General features: G+C 48.9%; 1 protein-coding gene across 7 annotated transcripts in view; it reads right to left on the reverse strand.

Annotated features, from left to right (window-relative positions):
- Window positions 1-24,486, reverse strand: part of Nipped-A (Transcription-associated protein Nipped-A) — a 991,444-nt gene that overhangs the window by 409,227 nt on the left and 557,731 nt on the right. For all 7 annotated transcript variants that reach the window (XM_075869412.1, XM_075869408.1, XM_075869400.1 and 4 more), the window contains one exon: window positions 3,017-3,367. In XM_075869412.1, coding sequence (XP_075725527.1) covers window positions 3,017-3,367 — 351 coding nt within the window. The remainder of the gene's footprint in view (window positions 1-3,016; window positions 3,368-24,486) is intronic.

Raw genomic sequence — 24,486 nt, forward strand, 5'->3', positions numbered from 1 at the left:
GAGACATTGTGTGCAGTGACTCATTGTGCTATACCACAATCACACCTCATCACACTCTCCTCTATTTTTCCCTTGTCCCCTTACCCCCATGTGGAGTAGCAGGCCAGAAACCCGCTTTCAAGGCTGACCTGTCCTCCTTCTTCTCAATAAACACCTTCTTCTTCTTCTTATGGAAAGGGCGAGAAAACATTGATTTTTCAAAAAAATTATAGCTTCATGAAGGTGCGGCCGGGAGCCATCGTCTTGAGCTCATCAGAAAGAGCGTTTCTCCTTGTTCAAAGTTCCCGCCTCTGCTGGCTCCTCCCTTTAAAAGAAGTGCACAAAAAGCAGATATTTGAAGGTCGTTTCGCGGCCCCTGATTGGCTGTGGCCGTCATGTTGCCCCAGCTCGCCTCGCCATTAGCCTGATGCTCGCTCCGGGAGATCGTCGTCTGCTACTTGTGCGTCGCGAGGACATAGATGACAAAAATCGCTACTTCCTGACGTGTTCACGGCTCGACGATCACTTAGGATATAATTACACTTTAATTATTAGCTGTAAGCGGATGCATGATCAGACTACTAGGAGCGGGCGCGTGGTCTACGAGCACGGCGTGTCATCGCGAGCGGGCGTGCGGTGTACGAGCGCGGCGCATCATTGGAGTCATCTTTCGTCTTTAGGCCGAAATTCCGCTGACTGCGAGACTGCAGGCAAGAACGACGCACTAGCACACTTGTGGCGATGCGCTTCTTCACAAGCAACGAAGTTGTAAGCGAATTCACGATCAGATTACTACGAGCGATCGCGCGGTCTTCGAGCGCAGCGCGTCATCAGAGTTGTCTTTAGGCCTAACTCCGCTGATGACTAAGCGAACTTTGCGGGCAAGAACGCCGGGTTAGAGCACTCGTGGCAACGTGCTTCTTCGCAAGCAACAAAGTAAAACACTCGCTAGCTCCTCGGAACTGTGTACAGGCATTTTTTACGCATCGGCAGCAGACCCCACAATCAACCTCGTCACCCCCAACCCCCTCCTCCCCTCTACTGCCAAAGATTGCTCGGAACAGCGGCCAGCAGTTTCGCGCGTCGGCATTCGAAAATGCGATGCCAAGTGCAGTGAGCGCCAGTTTTTTGTCATCCTCGGTACACATTTCGCAACGCCGTCACCGAACACCGCTGGCATCACGCGTGGGCTGCGCTGTCCATGTGGCCGTGCACTTCACGGTCATATGGAGGGCAGTCAATAAGCTTTTGTGGTTCGATTTAGACGTGCTTAGAGCATTGCATGGTATCGCCGCGAGTGTCTATGAATGTTCTGGACTATGAAAGCCTCGTAGATTAGCGTTTCCGCGACCAGCTGTATTATGGTGCGTGTCACGGCTAGAGTGGCAAAAAAGTATGTATGAAGCAGGGGCACGAGTTTTTATATGCCCGACTCGCGTCATTAAATAAACTTCCAAAAAAATTTCTGTGCCACCAGTTTTTTGCCCACAACTGTTAGTCATTTGGAAGAAGGCATAGGCTGTCATGGTGTCAGCCATTTCTGTTATGCACTATACTCTCTTTTATAAAAAAATGTCCACTCATCATCTTTAATCAAGAAGCACCTAATTACACTAATGACAGCTTGAACACAAAACAGTCTAATCATTTCAGTATATGGCCTTATTCAATTACAATCCATTCTGTCATTCCTATTATTACACCACTCCTTGATACAGAGGACTTGGTTTGAAATCCATATTTGTTCCTTGTAAATAAAAAAAAAGGGTTATAAAGAAATATAGGCAAAAAAGGTACACTGGGCCGAGGCCAGATGCCTGAGAAGTAAAATATCACAAGACAAACCTAAGATCACAATTTCTATGTGTTTTAGAGACGTCAAGAGAAGGTGAAACTTCAAACGGAGTTTTCTCAATACTGTTATTTTAGCATTATGCTCAGCGCGTGGAGCAGATATCTCAGCAACCACTGCACCGATTTTGATTCTGTTTGTTTTGTAACGCTCTTTGAACCCTGCTTCAGGCGGCTGCGATTTTAGTTATTTATTTTACTCCCCAAAAAATTTATTTCTGTAGGGTTTCTTGTTTGTAGTGCAAGTGTTCTGATTGCAGTGTCGCTGGAGAAAATGTTAACTACAAAATTTAGTGTTGCCAAAAAATTTTTTTGAAAACGCTGCCCCCTTCAGCATACATTTCGCTGTGTGTTCAGTGATCACCAACTATTTTTGTCATTTTATAAATCTGCCAGCCCTTCCAGCAGGTTCAATGAATAAATAATTTGTATCTCATCAAGTTCTTGTGTTATCGCCTCGAATTTTTTATGGAAGCAATGTGAGGCCATTTATAGTACCTGTGCCAATTTTCATCAACATCCAATAAAAAACAGGAAAGTTTGCTTCGAAAGGCACGTCCCCCTTTAAACCTCAATAACTCCGGAACTAAAAAACATAGCTTCATGAAACTTCGCAGTTCGTCTTGTTTTAGTGTAGTGAAAGTGCCCTGAAAGCTTCATCTGGATATCCTAAAAAATAAACAGGTCGGCCTCCAGGGTAGCCTTCCCCCTTAAAGGAATGTTAATGAAAAGTTTATGATAATCTACATCACCAAGGAAGAAAATGATCAGAGACCAGCCCTGGGGCCCTGAAGTTTTCATCATCACAGCACAACTGAAGGAGTTCAAACAAAGAAGACACTTGGATACGGACACAGATTAAATTGAATGTCTTAAACAGCGCATAATCATAACTTTAATATGGAACACCTTGGCCTGTGCATCGCTTTACTGCAAAGAAAAAGACAGGCTCGGAAGATCCAATGCTCAATTCAATTAGGATAATGGGAGTTTATCAACTAAACCGTGCTAGGGTTGAGGTATAAAAAAAAAAAGTGGTATTCACACAAGCTTATTGAACAAAAATAACCTGAAGTGCGAGCTTATGACGCAACTGTGATGTGGTAGCAGTGTAGCAGATTACTACTTTCACAACCTCCTCTCCACTCGTACAGAACACTTTCATGGGCCAAGCAAGAGGTGTCACCTTGACGTCCGGTGATTTCTCAATGAGGCCGACCAGGATTGCTCCGATGAAGGCCTTTCGCATCTCTTGGCCCATGACACCAACACGATTCTTGACCAGATCCAGGCTGAGGATGAGCAGCTCGGTGCCCATCGAGCTGGACTCCTGGCCACCCGCGCCACCACCAATTCCCCCTGGGGAGAGATGCTCTCGTGCCATCTTTTGCAACACGTGCATGAAGGGCGTGATGAGCCGGTCGATGTAGCATGGGTGGTTGACACAGGCTGCCTTCAGGATCATCAGGCACCCAAACAGAGTGGACGGGGGTGCTGCAGGGGACTTCTCGTAAGTGGTCAGGCCCTCGTACACAACCTGCAGGTAAGTCGCACGCATTCAGGAGTATTGGTCAACAATGGGCTTGAACAAGGAGCGAATTAGAGGCTCCAAACAGCGATTCAGTTGAATAATTTTTCATCAAATCATGGAAAACATGGCCGATCCCTCTTTTAAGGAATTAGTATAACACAAAGTGAAATGTGTCTTCACCAAAGAGGTTGAGTGTTTATTTGCATTGTTTTGCCACAGGAGCGAAGGAGTGAATGCTAGCAACAAATAGCAAATTTCATGCAATAAGGGCTCTGGCGAAACCTCCTCATGATCTAATAAGGTTCTTTGTCGGTCTGCCTGTCATATGGGGAACAGCAAGCAGCTCTAAACTTACAGTGTGCAGCTTATATGCAGAAAGCATGCACGAAATGAGCATACTGTCACGGGGCGTGACGTGGCCGAAGACAGGAGACTTCTTGTTGGAATATAACTGTTTATTTGGGCGAACCTGTGCCCGGTAAACAGAAAGTCCAATTACAGCAGCAGTCTCGCACAGATTGCAGTCTCAGACTGATAGCGGCGAACGGAGCGTCGGCCTTCGATCAACAACTGACAAGCGGCGAAGCGCGTCGGCATTTATACTCCCGCCGTCGAATGTTCTAGCGCTATCGCTGGCGGCGGCGAGCGTTCCAGAACAATCTGTACCATTCGCACAGTGGGAGTGATCTTATCGAAATGATCTACTACAGTCCGGAACCCTCTAGAAAACTGCAGGCGCGGTTTGTGCTGAGAATCGTGTGGTGTTTTGGGACGATAACCAAAACTTGGGAAATGGAACGTGGCATTGCCCCCCTCTGAAAAAGGCATCGTCTCGATGCTTTAACTAAAGATGAAGGTACAATAATAATGCAAGAAAGTACAATGAATAAATTACGATACAACAATAATACAAAAAAAACACTGTTTCAGTTTGTTAACGCGCATGAAACGGCTTGAGGCGTGCGACATGGACGACGTCAGGTCGCGATCGGCGTCGTTGAGAGTTCGTGATGCCGTCGGGGACAACCTCGTAATCAAGTGGGCCGAGACGTCGAACCACCCTGTACGGTCCGAAGTACCGTCGCAGAAGCTTTTCACTTAGTCCACGTCGGCGTATCGGCATCCACACCCAAACACGTTCACCGGGCTGGTATTCCACGAAGCGTCGTCGAAGGTTGTAACGGTGGCTGTCGGTCGTCTGTTGATTCTTGATACGGAGCCGCGCAAGTTGTCGGGCTTCTTCGGCGCGATGAAGGTACTCGCTCACATCGAGGTTTTCTTTGTCGGTGACGCTGGGTAACATGGCATCGAGCGTCGTTGCCGGGCTCCTTCCGTAGACCAATTTGTATGGAGATATCTGCGTCGTCTCCTGCACCGCCGTGTTGTATGCGAAGGTCACATACGGAAGAATGGCATCCCACGTCTTGTGTTCGACATCGACGTACATTGACAGCATGTCGGCGATCGTCTTGTTAAGCCGCTCGGTGAGGCCGTTGGTCTGTGGGTGGTACGCTGTCGTCCGGCGGTGGTTTGTTTGGCTGTATGCCAAGATCGCTTGAGTTAAGTCGGCAGTGAATGCCGTTCCTCTGTCGGTGATAAGGACCTCCGGGGCGCCGTGACGTAGGACGATATTTTCGACGAAGAACTTAGCTACCTCGGATGCACTGCCTTTTGGCAGGGCTTTTGTCTCGGCGTAGCGGGTGAGGTAGTCGGTGGCTACCACGATCCACTTGTTTCCGAAAGCCGACGTCGGGAACGGCCCCAATAGGTCCATACCAATCTGCTGAAAAGGTCGGCAAGGTGGATCAATTGGCTGCAGAAGTCCCGCTGGCCTTGTCGGCGGTGTCTTGCGTCGCTGACAGTCCCGGCATGTCCTCACATAACGAGTGACGTCGGTTGTAAGACGCGGCCAGTAGTACCTTTCTTGTATCCTCGCGAGCGTGCGAGAAACACCGAGGTGCCCTGCCGTCGGATCGTCGTGCAGGGCCTGCAGGAGTTCTGGTCGCAGAGCTGAAGGCACCACAAGGAGATACTTAGCCCGAAGCGGTGAAAAGTTTTTCTTTTGTAGAAGACCGTTTCGTAGAAAAAACGACGCAAGTGCGCGCTTGAATACCTTCGGGACTTCGGCGGTCCTGCCTTCGAGGTATTCTATTAGGGCCTTAAGTTCCGGGTCGGCCCGCTGTTGTTCAGCGAAGTCGTCGGTAGTTATCGTTCCCAAGAAGTAGTCGTCATCCGGGTCGTCGGGTAGCGGTTGGTCGACAGGCGCACGAGAGAGACAGTCGGCGTCGGAGTGTTTTTTGCCGGACTTGTAAATGACAGTAATGTCATATTCTTGAAGTCTCAGGCTTCATCGTGCGAGGCGACCTGAAGGGTCCTTCAAGTTGGCTAGCCAACACAAGGCGTGGTGGTCGCTCACAACTTTGAAGGGCCTGCCGTAGAGGTAGGGGTGAAATTTCGACGTAGCCCAGATGATGGCGAGGCACTCCTTTTCTGTTGTGGAATAATTGGCTTCTGCATTGGATAGCGATCGGCTGGCATAAATAATAACCCTTTCAAGTCCATCAGGCCTCTGCACAAGAACAGCGCCAAGACCTACGCTGCTTGCATCAGTGTGTATTTCTGTCTCGGCGAATTCGTCGAAATGGGCAAGTAACGGAGGCGTCTGGAGGCGATGTTTAAGCTCCTGGAAAGCGTGTTCCTGTGGCGTTTCCCACTTGAACTCCACGTCGGCCTTGGTAAGGTTAGTGAGAGGATCGGCGATGCGGGCGAAGTTTTTCACGAACCGCCTATAATAGGCGCACAGGCCCAGAAATCGGCGCACGGCTTTCTTGTCAGTGGGCGGCGGGAATTCGGCGATGGCGGCTGTTTTCCGTGGATCAGGACGAACTCCAGACTTGCTGATAACGTGCCCCAGAAACAAGAGCTCTTCATACGCAAATCTGCACTTTTCTGGCTTCAGTGTGAGTCCGGAAGTCTTGATGGCTTGAAGTACAGCTTCAAGGCGCCGAAGATGCTCGTCGAAACTCGAGGAAAACACGACGACGTCGTCCAAGTACACAAGGCAAGTCTGCCACTTCAATCCTGCCAGTACTGTATCCATAACGCGTTGAAAAGTTGCAGGCGCTGAGCAAAGGCCGAAGGGCATCACCTTAAACTCGAAGAGGCCGTCCGGTGTTATAAACGCCGTCTTCTCTCGGTCTCTTTCGTCGACTTCGATTTGCCAATAGCCAGTCTTGAGGTCCATTGACGAAAAGTACTTGGCGTTATGGAGCCGATCAAGTGCGTCGTCTATTCGTGGGAGAGGATACACGTCCTTTCTTGTGATTTTGTTCAGGCGGCGATAATCGACGCAGAAACGTAGGGTCCCATCCTTTTTCTTCACTAACACCACGGGGGATGCCCATGGGCTGTTGGACGGCTGGATAATATCATCCCGCAGCATTTCATCAACTTGTCTCTTGATGGCCTCACGTTCTCGCGTCGAAACCCTGTACGGACTCTGACGGAGTGGTCTGGCATTTTCTTCGGTTATGATGCGATGTTTCGTGATTGGGGTCTGCCGAATTTTCGATGACGACGAAAAGCAATCTTCGTATTGCAGGAGCAGGGCCTTGAGCTGTTCTTGCTTATCGTTCGGAAGTCTGGGATTGACGTCGAAAGCTATGGGAGGGGCTTGGTTCCTCTGAGCAGATTCCGCAGAATCGGCGAGGGCGAAAGCACTGGTGGCTTCGACAATTTCTTCGATGTATGCGACCGTTGTTCCTTTGTTCACATGTTTGTACTCATTGCTGAAATTTGTGAGCATAACCGTTGCTTTGCCTCCCCGCAACTCTGCAATTCCTCTTGCGACGCAAATATTTCGGGTGACCAACAGATGCTGACTGCCTTCAACGACGCCTTCGAAGTCAGGTGATTCAGGAGCGCCGACTGAAATAATGACGCTTGAGCGAGGCGGAATGGTGACTTGTTCTTCCAGCACATTCAAGGCATGGTGTCTAGACGGCGTGCGCGGCGGTAGTGCTTCTTCTGTGGATAACGTTATCGACTTTGTTTTTAGGTTGATGACAGCACCATGGAGGCATAAGAAGTCCATGCCAAGGATGACATCTCTCGAGCAACGCTGTAGGACTACGAAGTCTGTAGGATAAATACGGCCGTTAATGGTGACTCTCGCTGTGCAGCTTCCTGCAGGCGTTACGAGATGACCTCCGGCTGTGCGGATTTCAGGGCCTTTCCAAGCTGTCCTAACTTTCTTTAACTTCGCGGCGAACGACCCACTGATGACAGAATAGTCAGCTCCAGTATCGACGAGAGCGGTCACACTGTGGCTGTCGATAAGAACGTCGAAGTCGCTAATTCGCCGTCTCGCATTACAGTTAGGGCGTGGCGTCGGGTCACGGCTTTGTCGACTTGTTCCGCTGCTTCCATGTTGCGTCGTCAAGCCACCATCGGTAAGTGAGCTTTCGCCGTCAAGGCTTTGCCTGGTTAGCGTTGTGTTCGGAAAGCTCCGTCGCGGCGTCGTCGTCGTCGGAGGATCTTCGGTAGTTCGTCGCACAGCAACCGCACCTCCACCGGTTGCTGCCCTTAGTTTCCCGGATACGGGCTAGGAGACCGGCCCCGCGTTGGGCCAGAGTACTGTCGGTGGTGCGGTGACGTGCGGCGGCTGGGCGACGGCGAACGCGAAGGGCTTCGTGGTGTCCACCGAGTTCCTGTAAGGTAGTCGGCGATGTCGCGTGGTCGTTCTCCTGGCTGTGGGCGCGGTGCATTGACGGCGAAGCCACGCAATCCCATCTGTCGGTACTGGCAACGGCGGTATGTGTGTCCGGCCTCGCCGCAGTGGTAGCAGAGCGGGCGATGGTCAGGGGTGCGCCAGACGTCAGTCTTCCTCGGTGCACTGCGCTGGGCCGCTGGCGAACGGTATGACGTCGGTGGGGGTGGTGGCGGCGGTGGCGTCTGTCGACGGAAGTGCGATGGGGCGGCGTTTTGGCGTGGACGGGGAGTAGCGTTGTGGCGCAGTGCAGCGGCGTAGCTCATAGCTTCCGGCTCGGGCAGCGGTGCGTGGGGAATTTGAAGCGATTGCCGAACTTCTTCTCGCACAATGTCGGCGATTGAATCCACTTGAGGCTGCGCCGTAGGCAACAGCTTGCGCAGCTCTTCCCGCACGATCGCTCGGATCGTTTCACGCAGGTCTCCGGAGTTACTGGCTTGAGCAGCAGCGCAGTCTGCAGTCAGGCGACGATTATACTGTCTGGTGCGCATGTCCAGGGTCTTTTCAATAGTGGTCGCTTCGGCTACAAATTCTTGGACGGTTTTCGGTGGGTTTCTCATCAGCCCCGCGAAGAGCTCCGTTTGACCCCTCGCATAAGGAAACGAACTTTTTTCTCCTCAGGCATGTCTGGGTCAGCGTGACGGAATAGTCGGGTCATTTCTTCTGTGAAAATGGCAACATTTTCATTTGGTAGCTGAACCCGGGTCTCTAATAAAGCAGCGGCCCTCTCTTTTCGAGCGACGCTCGCGAACGTTTGCAGGAATGCGCCGCAGAAAACATCCCACGTTCGGAGCGTGGACTCCCGATTTTCGAGCCAGGTCCTTGCGGTGTCTTCTAAATAGAAGAACACACGACGCAGCCGTCGAATGTTCTAGCGCTATCGCTGGCGGCGGCGAGCGTTCCAGAACAATCTGTACCATTCGCACAGTGGGCGTGATCTTATCGAAATGATCTACTACAGTCCGGAACCCTCTAGAAAACTGCAGGCGCGGTTTGTGCTGAGAATCGTGTGGTGTTTTGGGACGATAACCAAAACTTGGGAAATGGAACGTGGCAATACACAGGACGAGCGCAGACATACAACTGTCACCACTCGACACTTCTAGCACGCTGCTCAAACAAAAAGAAAAACTTACGGATCAAACGCACAGGTATAGGCAGCATAAGCGCAAACAACTGTCAAAGTTTTTACATCATCGTATGTGAGCAGCACGCTCCTTTCATAAACGCAGCCATGGCAGTGAGAGCGAAGTGACCTTCGTGCGCTCCTGAATCACGAGCCTGATATAATAACAGAATGCATGCAGGAGAGAATATGCCCCATAGAGACATGCCTTCAAACAAAAGCGAGAGACGTCTAACGTGAGCTCGTTGCACCATCTCTTTACTGATGATGTAAACACGGTGAAGTTGAGGAGCTCTGAGGACTGCCAACAATATATGGTGTGCACAAATGGTTTGCCGTTAGCAAGCTTGACAACGCTCCATGGCTTAGTGGCTTGCGTCGCGCACTGCAAAGTGAGAGGTCACTAGTTCGACACCCTGCTACGGAACTTTTCAATCTGGCTTTTATTCTTTGCAACCTCTTGATATATATTTCAGTACGTCATATCTGTAACTGAAATATGTCAGTGGAGTCGTGGTAGACCCAGCATAAAACACTTTCGTGTAAAAAAAAAGGGGGGGGGGGCATATTTGTCACGAGCCAGCAAACCTCCAAAACGTTTAAAAAATTTTAAGGAACGCTTGTGCAAATAAACGCCTTTTTAATGTTTAGGTTAAAAAAAATAAAAACACTTTTAAATAGAAGCATAATTTAGCTTTCAAGTAGAATTCGAGGAGCTAGAGGGTGTTAAATGGGATATAATAGGGCTCAGTGAGGTTAGGAGGACTGATAAGGCCTATACGGTGCTACAGAATGGGCACGTCCTTTGCTATCGGGGCTTTGCTGACAGAAGAGAACTGGGAGTGGGGTTCTTAATTCACAGAAACATAGCTGGCTACATAGAGGAATACTATAGCATTAATGAAAGGGTGGTAGGTATCGCAATTAAACTGAATAAGAGATACAAGATGAAGGTGGTACAGGCTTACACGCCTACATCCAGCCATGATGACGCTTCAGTTGAAAGCTTCTATGAAGACGTGGAATCGGCAATGAGTAAGGTAAAAACACAGTATACAATACTGATGGGAGACTTTAATGCAAAGGTAGGAAAGAAGCAGGCTGGAGACCAGGCAGTAGGAGATTATGGCATCGGTACTAGAAACGCCAGAGGAGAGCTACTAGTAGAATTCGCAAAACGCAATAATTTACGGATTTTGAATACCTTCTACCGAAAACCAGGAAACCGCAAGTGGACATGGAGGAGCCCTAATGGCAAAAATAAGAATGAAATAGACTTTATAATGAGTGCACACCCAGACATCGTGCAGGATGTGGAAGTGGTTGGCAAGGCACGATGCAGTGACCATAGAATGGTACGGTCTCGAATTCGTCTAGACTTGAGAAAGGAACGACAGAAACTGATACGCAAGAAGCCAATTAATGAGCTAGCACTGAGAGGGAAAGCACAGGAATTTAGAGTCTCGCTTCCGAACAGGTACTCGGCTCTTAGTGAGGAAACCAACTTTAGCGTAGATGCAATGAATGATTATCTGACGAGTATCATTACGGAGTGGGCAGTGGAAGTTGGAGGCAGGGTAGTTAGACAGGACACTGACAAGCTTTCCCAGGAAAAAAAGAATCTAATTAAGCGTCAAATCATGAAAGTCTCAAGTACAACAGATAAAATAGAACTGGCAGAGCTTTCAAAGTTGATTAATAGGCGTAAAGTATCCAATGTAAAAAGGTATAACATGGAGAGAATTGGACACGCTCTGAAAAACGGAGGAAGCGTCAAAGCAGAGAAGAGGAAACTTGGGATAGGCAAAAATCGGATGTATGCACTAAGGGACAAAGAAGGCAAAATAACTACAAATATGGATAGGATAGTTAAAATAGCGGAGGAGTTTTACAGAGATCTGTACAGTAGCCGGGACAATCACGACTTTAATACTATAAGAACTAGCAGTAACCCAGATGACACCCCACCAGTAATGATAGAAGAAGTCAGAAAAGCTTCGGAGAGCATGCAGGGAGGCAAAGCTGCTGGTGAGGATCAGGTAACATCAGATCTGCTGAAAGATGGAGGGCAGATTGTGTTTGAAAAACTAGCCACCCTGTTTACGAGGTGTCTCCCGACGGGAAGAGTACCAGAGTCTTGGAATGACGCTAACATCATTTCAATACATAAGAAAGGAGATGACAAGGACTTGAAGAATTACAGGCCGATTAGCTCGCCCTCTGTAGTATACAAGCTATTTACAAAGGTAATTGCTAGCAGAGTAAAGAAAACATTAGAATTCAATCAACCAAAGGAACAAGCAGGATTTCGAACAGGCTACTCAACAATCGACCACACTCATACTATCAATCAGGTAATAGAGAAATGCTCAGAATATAACCAACCACTATACATAGCCTTCATCGATTACAAGAAGGCACTTGATTCAGTAGAAATATCAGCAGTCATGCAGACACTGCGGAATCAGGGCGTCGATGAAGTATATATAAGCATCCTGGAAAAAATCTACAGGGGATCAACTGCTACCATAGTGCTTCATAAAGAAAGCAACAGGATACCAATCAAGAAGGGTGTAAGGCAGGGGGACACAATCTCCCCAATGCTATTTACCGCATGCTTACAGGAGGTTTTCAGGAGCCTAGAATGGGAACAGATAGGGATAAGAGTTAATGGACAGTACCTTAGTAACCTGCGCTTCGCCGATGACATTGCATTGCTGAGTAACTCAGGGGACGCATTGCAACTCATGATTACGGAGTTAGACAAGGAGAGCAGAAAGGTGAGTCTTAAAATGAATCTGCAGAAAACGAAAGTAATGTACAACAACCTCGAAAAAGAGCAGCGCTTCAAGATAGGTAATAGTGCACTTCAAGTTGTAAAAGACTATGTCTACTTAGGGCAGGTAATAACCGCGGAGCCTAACCACGAGATTGAAGTAACTAGAAGAATAAGAATGGGGTGGAGCACATTTCGCAAGCACTCTCAAATTATGACAGGTAGATTGCCACTATCCCTCAAGAGAAAGGTATATAACAGCTGTATCTTGTCGGTACTTAGCTACGGAGCAGAAACTTGGAGACTTACAAAGAGCGTTCAGCTTAAATTGAGGACGACGCAGTGAGCAATGGAAAGAAAAATAATAGGTGTAACCTCAAGAGACAAGAAGAGAGCAGAGTGGATTAGGGAACAAACGGGGGTTAAGGATATCATAGCTGAAATTAAGAAGAATAAATGGACATGGGCCGGGCACGTAGCGCGTAGACTGGATAACCACTGGTCGTTAAGGGTAACTAACTAGATTCCCAGAGAAGGCAAGCAAGTTAGGGGGCGACAGAAAGTTAGGTGGGCAGATAGATGAGATTAAGGGGTGTGTGGTGTGCGATTTTAGGGTTAGCGCGTGACAAGTGGGGGCCCGTCCGGGATGGCTTCAGGCCCGACAACAGCAGCGGACGACATGCCTAGGCTCCAAGGTCTCGTTGAAGAGCTGTTGCTGGGCACCGACGGCTCCGCCATGGAGCGCGAACGAATCGCGGCGGTCGTGCGCGATCGAGTGATGGCGACGCCGCTGCCCACGGCTCCGCACGTGGGAGCATAGACTGGGATCGCTAACACTGGCGCAGTCCCTCGGGCCATCGACGACTCTGCGCCTCGGCTCGCCGCTGCGCACCTCCACCACTACTCCGGTGCTAAAGACTTGCAGTCGCCGGAGGAGTTTCTTGAACGCTTGGAAAACTTCTGCCTCGTGACGGGGTTCGCCGCCGATAAGCGACTGGCACACGTGGTACCGGCTGCCCTCGAGTGTGGCGCGAAGTTGTGTTGGCGGTTCGTGCGCGGTTTCGACTCGTGGGAGCAATTCACTGCCGCCTTCCGCTCCGAGTTCTCGTCGATTGACGCGAAGCGTCGCCTGAAGGCAGAGCTCGAACAGCGCACGCAGCACCCAGAAGAAAATTTGAAAGAGTTTATATATGTGATCGCTACGTTTTACGACCGCATCAAGGAAGAGGTCTTCGAAGCCGAGAAGGTGCAGCGCGTACTGAGGCAGATGCACCCTCAGGTGCAAGATTTGGCAGAGGGGCATGCCTACAACGACCTCGTCGAGTTGGTGAAGGCAGCCGACGGCCTAATGGAGTGGGCTTGGCGTCGCCTCCAGTACAGACCACCGCCACTTCCGAGCAACCAAGTAGCCAGAGATCTGGCGTTCCGCCCTAGCCAGGCCCCCGACCATCGCTCACTGCCGCAGCCGAACACTATGGCGACAACGTCGTTCGCTTCGTTTTCTGCTGCCCCACCGGCACCGCCGACTTATTTCTGGCCACTGCATCCAGCTGCGCTAGACCCGTCGTAATGCCGGAACCGACAGTACTCATGCGACACAGCGCCTCTGTTCTCACCCTACGAGCCGGGACCGATGCCGCGGCAGGAGCCCGCGAGTGGAGCAATGCGTGTGCAGTGCCATCGCTGTGGTGAATTCGGCCACATATCTCGTAACTGTGCCACGGGTCGGCGAATGGGGCCACCCGTTTGCTTCCGATGCCAGCGATTGAGTCACCTGCAAGCACAGTGCCTGGGAAACCAGTGGCGGTAGGTGCTGCCTCGGCGGGCACCTACGGCAGTGCGCACCAAGTAGCGACCACAGCCGGTGGCAAAGAGCCCCTTATGGACGTCCGTATCGGGTCGTCGACGTTCAAGGCCCTGCTAGATACAGGCTCAAGTGTAAGCTTCTTCGGACCGCATGCCCCGGCGGCGGCCCGAGATTCTAGAGCCAAACCCAAGGCAGACGTACGCGTGCTGCGTTTGGCATCAGGCTGGTCGCAGTCAACCATGCCTCTGAAGTGCCAGATCGAGTGGGCTGCCGGTTGCCGCAGACAGCAGTTTTTGTGCATTCCTGACCTGTGCCGTGACGTTGTCCTTGGTAGGGATTTCCTGATGGTGAGTGGCATCTCTCTGCACGTGTCACTTGGTGGGTGGACTGTCGGCACAGAACCACAAAGAATTGTGCCTTTTGTCAAGGCCGTTAAGGAACAGCCAGAGGCAGTGGATGATTTTGGAGACAGTCTGCGCTGCATTTTTGCTGAGGGCGATGCCAGTGTGTGTGCCAGTGTGCCGGAGGTGACTGCAGCCTGCAATGTGATCATTCCCGGCCACTCGTCGGACCTAGACCCACGCATGAAACACATTTTAGAAGATTTTAGCGAAATCTTCACCACAACTCCGGGTGCACAACCTTGGCAGAGCATCGCATAGACACGGGAGACAACCCACCTGTTCGATGCTAACTGCGACCAGTGAATGCCAAGAAGCAGGCCATCATGGACAACTGCATTCTAGACCTGCTGGCACAGAACCTCATCCGCCCTAGCCAAAGTCAGCATGCCAGTGCTCCAGTCCTGGTTGAGAAGAAGTCTGGTGGCTACCGCATGGCTGTGGATTACCGCCAGCTGAATGCACACACTAAGGTGCCAGTCTACCCCATGCCGAGGACTGATTGGTTGCTGGCACAGCTGGGATGAGCCAGGCGGTTCTTAAGTTTTGATCTTTCACAGGGTTTTTTTCAAATCCCTGTTCAAGAGCAGGATATTCCAAAGACAGCATTCATTTGCCATCGGGGAACCTTCGAGTTCATGAGAATGCCCTTTGGAGTTGCCGGAGGTCCTGCCACGTTTCAGACCCTGATCGACCGACTACTGGAGGGAATTAATCACCAGTTTGCCATGGCATTTCTCCATGATGTCCTGGTGTATTCGGAGACCCTAGAGGATCATCTTGAGCATGTTCGGGAGGTGTTGAAGCGGATAAGTTCGCCACAGCTGACCATTAACCCAGAGAAGGTGCACGTGTGCTGTCAATACCTGAAGTTCCTTGGCCATGAAATATCGCCCGGGCAGTGTAGGCCGGACAAGGAAAAAGTGAGAGCGGTGCTGGACTATCCTCAACCAACAACACACTCAAACAGCTGCAGGCCTTCCTGGGACTAGCAGGCTATTACAGAGGGTTCATACCTCAGTTTTCTATCACTGCACGTCCACTCACAGAACTCCTCAAGAAAAACCAACGTTGGCGGTGGGAGCTGCAGCAAGAGGAAGCCTTTAGAGCACTTAAGCAGTCCCTGGCCGACGATGTTGTTGTAAACTTGCCGGACCTCAACAGACCATTCGTGGTGGAAACAGACGCCAGTGGAGTCGGCATTGCAGCGGTGCTTCTGCAGGCAGCCGAGAGTGATGCTCAACTGCGGCCAATAAGCTTCATTAGCAGGGTCCTCACTGAGGCAGAGCAGCGCTATACAGTGCAAGAATGGGAGTGTCTGGCTGTGGTGTGGGCAGTGGACAAGTTCCGACCATACCTTGAGTTCACAGAGTTTGAGGTACACTGTGATCACTCCTCACTGTCCTGGATGTTCACCACAGACCAGGCCTCACCACGTGTAAAGCGTTGGGTTTTGCGGCTGCAAGGTTTCAACTGCAGGATCAAGCACAGGTGGGGTCTTGCAAATGTGCCAGCCGACGCCTTGAGCAGAGCTCCCCTTCAGCACCAGGAAGTTCCAAGCCCGAGTCTACACGAGACGCTGTTCCCTATGGCTGTTCCAGAGCCCAGCCCACAAATCAGTTTTGAGGCAGCTGCTGTAGCATCTGAAATGGACGACACTACTGTCTTGAATGATGCAGGGCTCCTCGCCCAGGAACAAGAGCAGGACCCCATACTGTCAAAACTACGAACTGTGATGAAGGGAGGGAATCTTCCGCCCACTGACAGTGATCAACCTTTGATCAAAGACCTGGCAGAGACGACCGAGATGGAAGAGAGTGGGTTGCTTGTACAGCACCGAGGGAACAGGAAAGTACCTTGGCTACCAAACCATCTCTGCAACTTGGTCCTGCGACTGTCCTATGACCACCCGATTAGCGGCCACTCCGGCTTTTTTAAGACCCTCAAACGCATTTCTCAGAATTTCGTGTGGCTGGGTATGCGCTCGGACATATCCAAGTATGTGCGATGCTGCCAGGTTTGTCAGCGCACCAAAGCCCACCGGCAGAAGCCAGAAGGGCTGATGAGCAGTCAATGGGCCACTGCCCCCATGGAACAGCTCAGCGTGGACATAATTGGGCCCTTGCCTATGACGCCTCGACGCCACAAGTACCTGCTCGTGGTGATTGACAAGTTCACCAAGTTCAATGAACTTTTCCCATTACGGGCAGCAAACAGCAAGAGTGTGGTGGCCTGCATGATCCAGGTTTTTTGCAGACATGGAACACCTGTCTCCATTTCAAGTGATAATGGAAAGCCGTTTGTAAGCAGGTTGTGGAAGGGCCTCCTTGAGCATTGGGGCATACAAGACCGACACACTGTTCCGTACCGCCCTGCCGGGCAAATAGTGGAACGCATTATCAAGCAGTGCCTTAGGGCTTATTGTTCCAACCACAAAGACTGGGACCAGCAAATCCCTGAAATTGCCCTGGCCATGCGCACGGCTGAAAGCGTTTTCACGGGCTACACGCCTGCCTTCCTCTGTTATGGCCGGGAGCTGAGAACCCCATGGACACAGGCTGAGGCCAAAGACGACGCGGAGCCTCCTGCGACAGCATACCGTGCATTTGCTACTGAGGTCTCCAAGTGTCTGCAGGAGGTGCTTGACTTCTCCAGGACATACCAAAACCACATGTGGCGCGCCGAGAAGACTCGCTACGACCAGCACAGGCGGCCACTGACAATACAAGAGGGTGATCTTGTTCTGCTCGAAAGCCACTCCCTCAGCGATGCCACCAAGGGCTTCTCCTCGAAGCTTGCACCCCGGCGTTCCGGTCCCTTTCGGGCAGTGAGACGTGTAGGACAGCATGACTTTTTTTCTAGTGGACCCCAAAACGGGTCGTCGCCACGGTGCGAGACACGCAGATCAGCTGACACTCTACCATGACGCTGCAGGCGATGTGTAGTGGTGGCTTCACATTTTGAGGGGGGGAGACCTGTGAGGGTGGCCGAGAGAGGGCGTTACGTGATGGCGTCATCATCATCATCGGTACTTGGCCGAGAGAGGGCACTACGTGACGGCGTCATCATCATCATCGGTACTTGGCCGAGAAAGGGCACTACGTGACGGCGTCATCATCATCATTGTGACTGGAGTGGTGGGGGTGGCGTGTGTGGGGAAGGGGGAGTTCGGGCTGGTTGGGAAGAGTGGCAAGACGTAGGGGTGTGTGGTGTGCGATTTTAGGGTTAGCGCGTGACAAAGGTCACAGCAGGAAAGGCTACCATACGTGCATGATACCCCCTTCCCCCCCCCCAAAAATGAGAGAACAATGAAAGAAAAAAATAAAAAGAGGGAATGGGAGAAGCCGCCGCTGCTGTGGTGGCCACTTTTCGGGAGATCCGAAAGAGAATTCGTGCAATCGAGAGATCAGGTCGGAATTCGGGAATCTCCTGGACAACTCGGGAGAGTTCGCAGGTATGCAATAGGGTGGAAATGAGAAGAAAGAGCATCTATTTGGCTCAACTTGGTAAAAACTATAGTAGAGTATTTACATGAATCTAAAGAGCACCTAATTTCATGGGTTTGTAATATATATGCTCTTAAATAATATTGGCAACACATTTAGCAATAGATCTGTAACTTAGCCCTAATTTGAGGAACACCGTCGCCGTTATGTTCTGCGAACATTACAAGTTGGTAACATTCCCCACGCACCGTACGTTTTATCCGCACATAAAATTGCGCAAGCTGGGGTGATGAACGCTGTTCAAGCAGAGATTAAACAAGGTGGCCTATCTCCTCGCTTGGAGGGTGCACATAAAAGCATCTTACCGCATCTTAGACCTGCCATCAAATGCTCAAGCAGAGCAGAGTCTCAAACTAGCATAAAAAAAGGTGCCGGGGAGGGGGGTCACTCAACCAGCACCAGTGTACTTTCATTCTAGAGGCGTGGTTGCGATAAGCTGGCGCGCCGCTATCGGCAACCATCAGCGAGCGGCTCGTAAACCGTTCTACAAGGAAAGTTCTCAACGGGAAGAGATTGTGCGGTAGAAGCATTTTTCCCTAGAGTAGCTGTACTTATTATGGAGGTTTAGAATAGCGCACCGCAAGCTCTTGCGGTACGGTCGCTGCTATTGTGCATGCGTCGTTATGTGAGGCGCCGTTCCCGTATGCGGTACGCCCGCAGAAAATCCGAAATAGCGTGTGGCACATGTGGCATGAAAGGCGCGCAACTCGCTGTGTCAAGGCTTTGGTGCTGCTTCTGTGCATTTGAGTTTGAGGAAGGGGGGGGGGGGGGGGGGTATTAAGTTTTAAATCTCATTAGGCATCCACACCACCTGATAACTCTATTCTAAATCTCCCTATTCTCTAACACCACCATTTTCTAGAGTGTCCCGATGTCGGATCCAAAGTAGGTGTCAGCCTTCATATTGTCATGCGGTCATCACGTTGACGAAGGCAGCAGCCGCTGTTTTTATGACGGAACTTTTTATTTGGGCAAACCTGTGCCCGGAAAACGTAACATCACTCCATAGCAGTGTACGCTGAAGACTGATAGCAGCAAACCAGAGCGTCGACCGTCGATAATCTGCCAAGCAACAAAGTGCATTGGCATTCATACATGTGTCATCAAAGATTCAAGCATTATCGCTAGTGACTGCGTAACTTCCAGGACAAACTCTAATGTACGCTTTGTGCACATAATACCATCAGAAGGTTTTAACATTATCTAGATTGTTCCCAGTCATTCGGGCGCGGTTTGTGCAAGAAAGCGTTACATGCGTAATGGTGCGGTAGCGAAAATAAAAGCCAGAAGCGCAAGCAGCATCACCATCACATTACAAATTCCTGCTGCTGCAACCATCGCTTTGCTGGGGAAACTAATTTTCATTTTTTTTTTAGTTCACATGGTTCGGCTGACGGCGCTGCTGTTAAAACATAGAGTCGCATAATGAGATATAGACAAAAACACGCTACCTAAACAAGATTCATGCATGAACTGAAATACGATGTGACCGAACTAATTTGATATAGATGCGGTTGCGTACTTTGTGTAGCCCACGCGTGTTGCTCTGTTGATGATGAAACTCGACTAAATTTGGCGTGGCACACGCATATTGCCGTTTAGGCGCAGCAGGTCAGATTGGCGCAGAATGGCGCAGCACTTCCACCCCTAAAGATATAAAACCAGCAACCTCGTACTCACTTCTAGTCATACGACAGGTACAAAAGACCTTTTTTTTTTATTTTGTTATAAGGTGCTACTTTATAAAAAATATTGAAAAAGTTTTTTAACGTGTGAATTGTCCCAAGCTCGACTATTTAGCACAGTCATATGCAGCATGCCACATGGTTCTTTTTTTTGTGTGTGTGTGGAATAATAGACTAGAATAGGTAAGAAATGTAGTGCATACCTACCAAGTTCAAGGATTCTGAATCCGGGAGATTTCCGCAGATGGAAGGAGGGGGCTGAATTATTCACTCTTATTCTTTTTTCGGCCGAAAAAAAAACAAAACACCAAGGACAAACAAACAAACAAAAAACATCGCGAAAAACAAGAGGGGGTGAAAGTGGGGCATCTCAGTCGCAAGCGCAACATCAGCGTTGCGGTCGGCTTGGAGTGGCCCAACACACGAAGGTGGGGTTTCCCACTAAGGTGAGATTCTCAAAGGATCAACACAACTAGCAGAATTTATTTCCTTCAAAACAACTTGTGTATGTGTTACTGGGACACACTTGAACGGATGAAACGGTGCAGCTGGCTGCCGCAAAAGCGCGGGTCCAAGCTTTGCTCCCTACTAGATTCTTTTGACAGGTACGCCAAAACGGGTCTGGCCCCTTTGTTACTGACAGTCTAGGCTGGTTTTTTTCCCATCGCTGCCGCCGCCGTCATTCACCGTATATGTATACTTATCTAAATATATTCTATATCTATATATAGAATCGTGCGCCTCCGGCTTTCACTGGAATAATTGCATTAGTTGACGGGCCCACAAAGGTATCTTCGGTCTATGCCCAGGTCCTGTTTGCGAAAAGAGCACGCTTCTCATACACAGCGAGGTATAACTGGGACACTTGTTAGTTTGATCTCATCTGTACCTGTGATTATGTATTGAGCATCACTTTGTTTTGTTTAAACAGCGCATTACGTGTCAAGCGGTAAACGTTGTTAGTTCGATCTCGCCTTGTGTGTACTGTTTTCGTGCGTCATTTGTGCGTGAGCAGCGCGCTGCGCGTTTCCATCTGCTTGCCGTTCTCAGTGTGACATTCCAAGGTGTTGCTGCCGCATTCATATTCATTGCTTCGCCCTTGCGTCGAAACTGTGACTTTTTTTTTTTACGTGTTTACTGACTTTAGTCTACAGCTGCGTGCCCTCAAAGCTCATAGATCGCTATTGCGCCACCGCGACCGCGATTTTGTGCATGGCGGTTGCGGCAATTGGTAGTTCCTTTTTCAATCCCCGTGCGCTTGACTGCGCACACGCCTTCAAAACTAAGTTGTTATATGCCGTCTACGATCGCACCTGCCCCGGTTTTGTCTGAAGGGTTTGCGGAAAGCAGCCTTGCTTTGACTGGTTGAGTGCTGGACGCACGCACCCTTTCGAGACTCTTTCAGTTACATCGCCGCCATACATGATCGCGTCAAAAACGACCATGGTTTTGTCAACAGCGACTGTGGCAACGTCAATCACGCACACTGCAGAAGACAGTGCTTGTGCCGGTCGCACGCCTACTTCCGAAGCTTCGAGTACGCTGCTCTCGGCCTTCGTTTGATGATTTCCATACTGAATTTCGTATCACCCACCGCCTAAATGTGTTCGGAACATTCGAATTTAGGCGCAATAGACATAATAGATTTTTGCTGAAGAATTTTACTAATTCGAATCTGCCGCAGTTTCGCATGACTGAGATTCTACTCTACATTTAGATGAACGCCCAATAAAATAGGGTAGGTTCGAAAAGCCTGGAGCGAATTAAACTGCTTTTTTTGTCAAGGCGGCCGGATCACGCACTAAAATTTCGATTTCCGGGAGATTTGCATGAGAACCGTACAAACGAAAAAAACGGTCTAAATCCAGGAGTCTTTTTTGCAGGTATGGTACTGTTTCCAACAGAAATATAGGTTGAAGTAGATGATCACAAGTGCGAAAAATTCCATAAACTGATTATTTGATGTTTGACTGATATTCAAAGCAACAGATTTATATTCGATTCATATTTTAAAAAACTGATATTCACACACCTTCAATGAAAATGGTTAGGTTAATTTGGTTTTTTATGGCGCAAAAGCAGCTAAGGCTATGCTGCGCCAGACACAAGACTTTCAGGAATGGACGCTAAAAAGATGAGATTTTAAAGCTTATTTAACAGGTTACATTCTTTCAGAAAGTTTAGCAAGTCAGGCAGAGGTACTAGAGGGTCATCTCCTAGGAACAAAGCAGGGTGTAAAGGTACGTGTTGCTTGTATAGCTTGCTGAAATGTCTTTGTCTCTGTGTTTCAATGGTAGGACATGTGATTAGGATGTGCATAAGTGTTAACGCTTCTTGGCATTTTTCACACGTTGGTTGTTCTTCCTTTGCGAGTAAGAAGTTGTGTGTCAAGTGTGTGTGTCCAATGCGAAGTCGGCATAATACAACTTCAATAAAACGTTGCTGGTGACGGCAGGTCTTCCATTCCCCGAGTGTGGGTTTCACCAGGTGGAGCTTATTGTTCGTGCAGGTGTCCCATTGCTTTTGCCATTTTGCTAGTAGGGCCAGGCGAATTGTTCTCTGGATATCTTTAAGGGGAATTTTTACTTTTGTTACTGTTTTATGGGCTGCCTGGGAAGCATACTTATCTGCTTTTTCGTTTCCAGGTGTCCCAACATGACTTGGGACCCAGCAGAAACGGATGCAGGTTGCCTGGCTGTTTAAGTATACCATGTTTAGAATATCGCCTACTATAGGCTCACATTCGGATTTTATATGCAGTGCTTTTAGTGTGCTTAGTGAGTCAGTGTATATGATTGCTTTCTTTTATTTTTCAGCGATCATTTTCCGAACTGCTGCACTCAAGGCATAAGCTTCAGCTGAAAAAATGGAAAAACTACGTGGTTCTTTCACAGAAATTGCGCTTTTCGTCGTCACAATCCCAATACCCACGTGGTCCTCCGTTTTTGAGCCATCTGTGTAAAATTCTTCGTAATCCCTATATTCGTGCTGAAGTGTATAAAATTCTTGGATTATGTGTTCTGGTGGGGCGCTTTTTTTGTTGAAACGGCTAAGTGAAAATTCGCATAGCTGTGACAGGTCAAACCATGGCGGCAGTCTTGGTGGTTTAATAGCGACATCTAGTGATTCATCAACAGGGATGATATAAAAGCGGCAGTATTCCTCGAAACGTAGGACAAGTGGTTTGATTAGGTTCGGTTTGTTGAGATAGTGTGAGCGCGAGTCACATTTTGCGGCAATTTCATAGCAGATGTGTTCAGGTGACGACCATATTCTTAAAACATATGACAAGGTTAGTAATGCTCTTCGATCACATAGAGGGGGCTCATTGCATTCTACGTATAGACTTTGCACAGGTGATGTTCTGTAAGCACCACTTGACAGACGGAGACCGAGGTTGTGTATAGGGTCAAGACGGCGGATGTATGAGTTTCGCGCCGAGCCGTAGACTATGCATCAGTAGTCTAAAATGCTGCGTACAAGGGATCGGTAAATACGTATAAGGCAGAATCGATCGGAACCCCAGTGTTTATGGGAGAGTACTTTGAGCACATTGAGTGCTCTGTTTGTCTTAGTTTTCAGTGCATTTATGTGTGGCAGAAAGTTTAGTTTTCGGTCGAATGTGATTCCTAGAAATTTGTGTTCTTGTTTTACCGGCATGTTGATGTTGTATAATTTGAGCGCGGGTTCAGGAAACAGTCCTCTCTTTTGTGTAAAGAGAACAGCTGTGGTTTTTTGGGCTGAAAAGCGAAAACCATTTTGGTCGGCCCATTTCGTAAGCCGATTTATTGTAATTTGGAGTTGCCTTTTGCAGGATGATAGGCTGGAGGCTCGGCATGCAATTTGTAGATCATCGACATAGATGGAGTGCATGACTGTACGGGGTATAGCCCTGTTGATGGAGTTCATTTTTACTATAAACAGGGTGGTGCTCAAAACGCAGCCCTGTGGTACACCATTTTCTTGGACAAATGTTCGTGACAGTACCGTGCCCAAATGTACTCGAAAAGTTCTATTCGATAAAAAATAGTGTAAGCAGTTCAGCATTCTTCCGCGAATCCCTAAGTTAGCCAGATCTCCGAGAATTCTGTATCTCCAAGTTTTGTCATATGCTTTTTCTAGGTCAAAGAAGACCGAGAGACAGAACTGTTTGTGTAGAAATGCTTGTCGTATTTCTTGTTCCAGCCTAACAATATGATCAGTGGTGGAACAGCCCTTTTTGTATCCGCACTGGTGTGCGTCTATTAGGTGCTCCGATTCCAGAGTGAAGGTAAGTCTAATATTTATGATGCTTTCGTAAGTTTTTGCAAGGCAACTTGTTAATGCAATGGGCCTGTAGCTACTTGGGTTTGTTGGGGGTTTACCAGGTTTTAGGAATGGTATGACTATGGCTTTTTTCCAATCTTCAGGCATTATGCCAGAGTCCCATATTTTGTTGAAGAATTGGAGAAGTGCCCGCGCGGATGCTTGGGATAGGTGTGCCAACATTGCGTAGTATATCTGGTCAGACCCTGTTGCCGTTTTTTTACCGGCAGAGAGTACCCTGTTCAATTCGTGCAGCGTAAGCGGAAGGTTATAACTTTCATTTGAGGTACTGCTAGTAGGCAATCTTTGTCTTTCTGCATTTTCTTTATATTTCAGGAATGTATTGGTGTAATTTGCTGAGCATGATACCTTATAAAAGTGTTCTCCTAATAGGTTGGCCTGGTCTTCTAGTGTTGATTGTGTGTCTGGACTTGTAAGCAGTGGTATTGTGTAGGAGGAGTACTCTCCCTTGAACTTCCTCACCTGGTCCCAGATGTGTTTAGATGTGACTGAACTGTTAATTGATGATATGTATTTTTGCCACGAATCCTTTTCTGCCTAGCTGTCTTCGAATAAATCGGGCTCTGGCTTTTGCCTGTTTGAAGTTGATGAGGTTGGCGTAAGTGGGATATCTTCGTAGAATTCCCCAGGCCTTATTTTGTAGTTTTTTGGCATCAGTACACTCGTTTGTTCACCAAGGGTTGAATTTCTTGGGTACGATGCCGGATGATTGCGGTATTGCTTTTTCTGC

The sequence above is a fragment of the Rhipicephalus microplus genome, chromosome 1 (assembly GCF_043290135.1).
Source record: "Rhipicephalus microplus isolate Deutch F79 chromosome 1, USDA_Rmic, whole genome shotgun sequence".
NCBI lineage: Eukaryota > Metazoa > Arthropoda > Arachnida > Ixodida > Ixodidae > Rhipicephalus > Rhipicephalus microplus.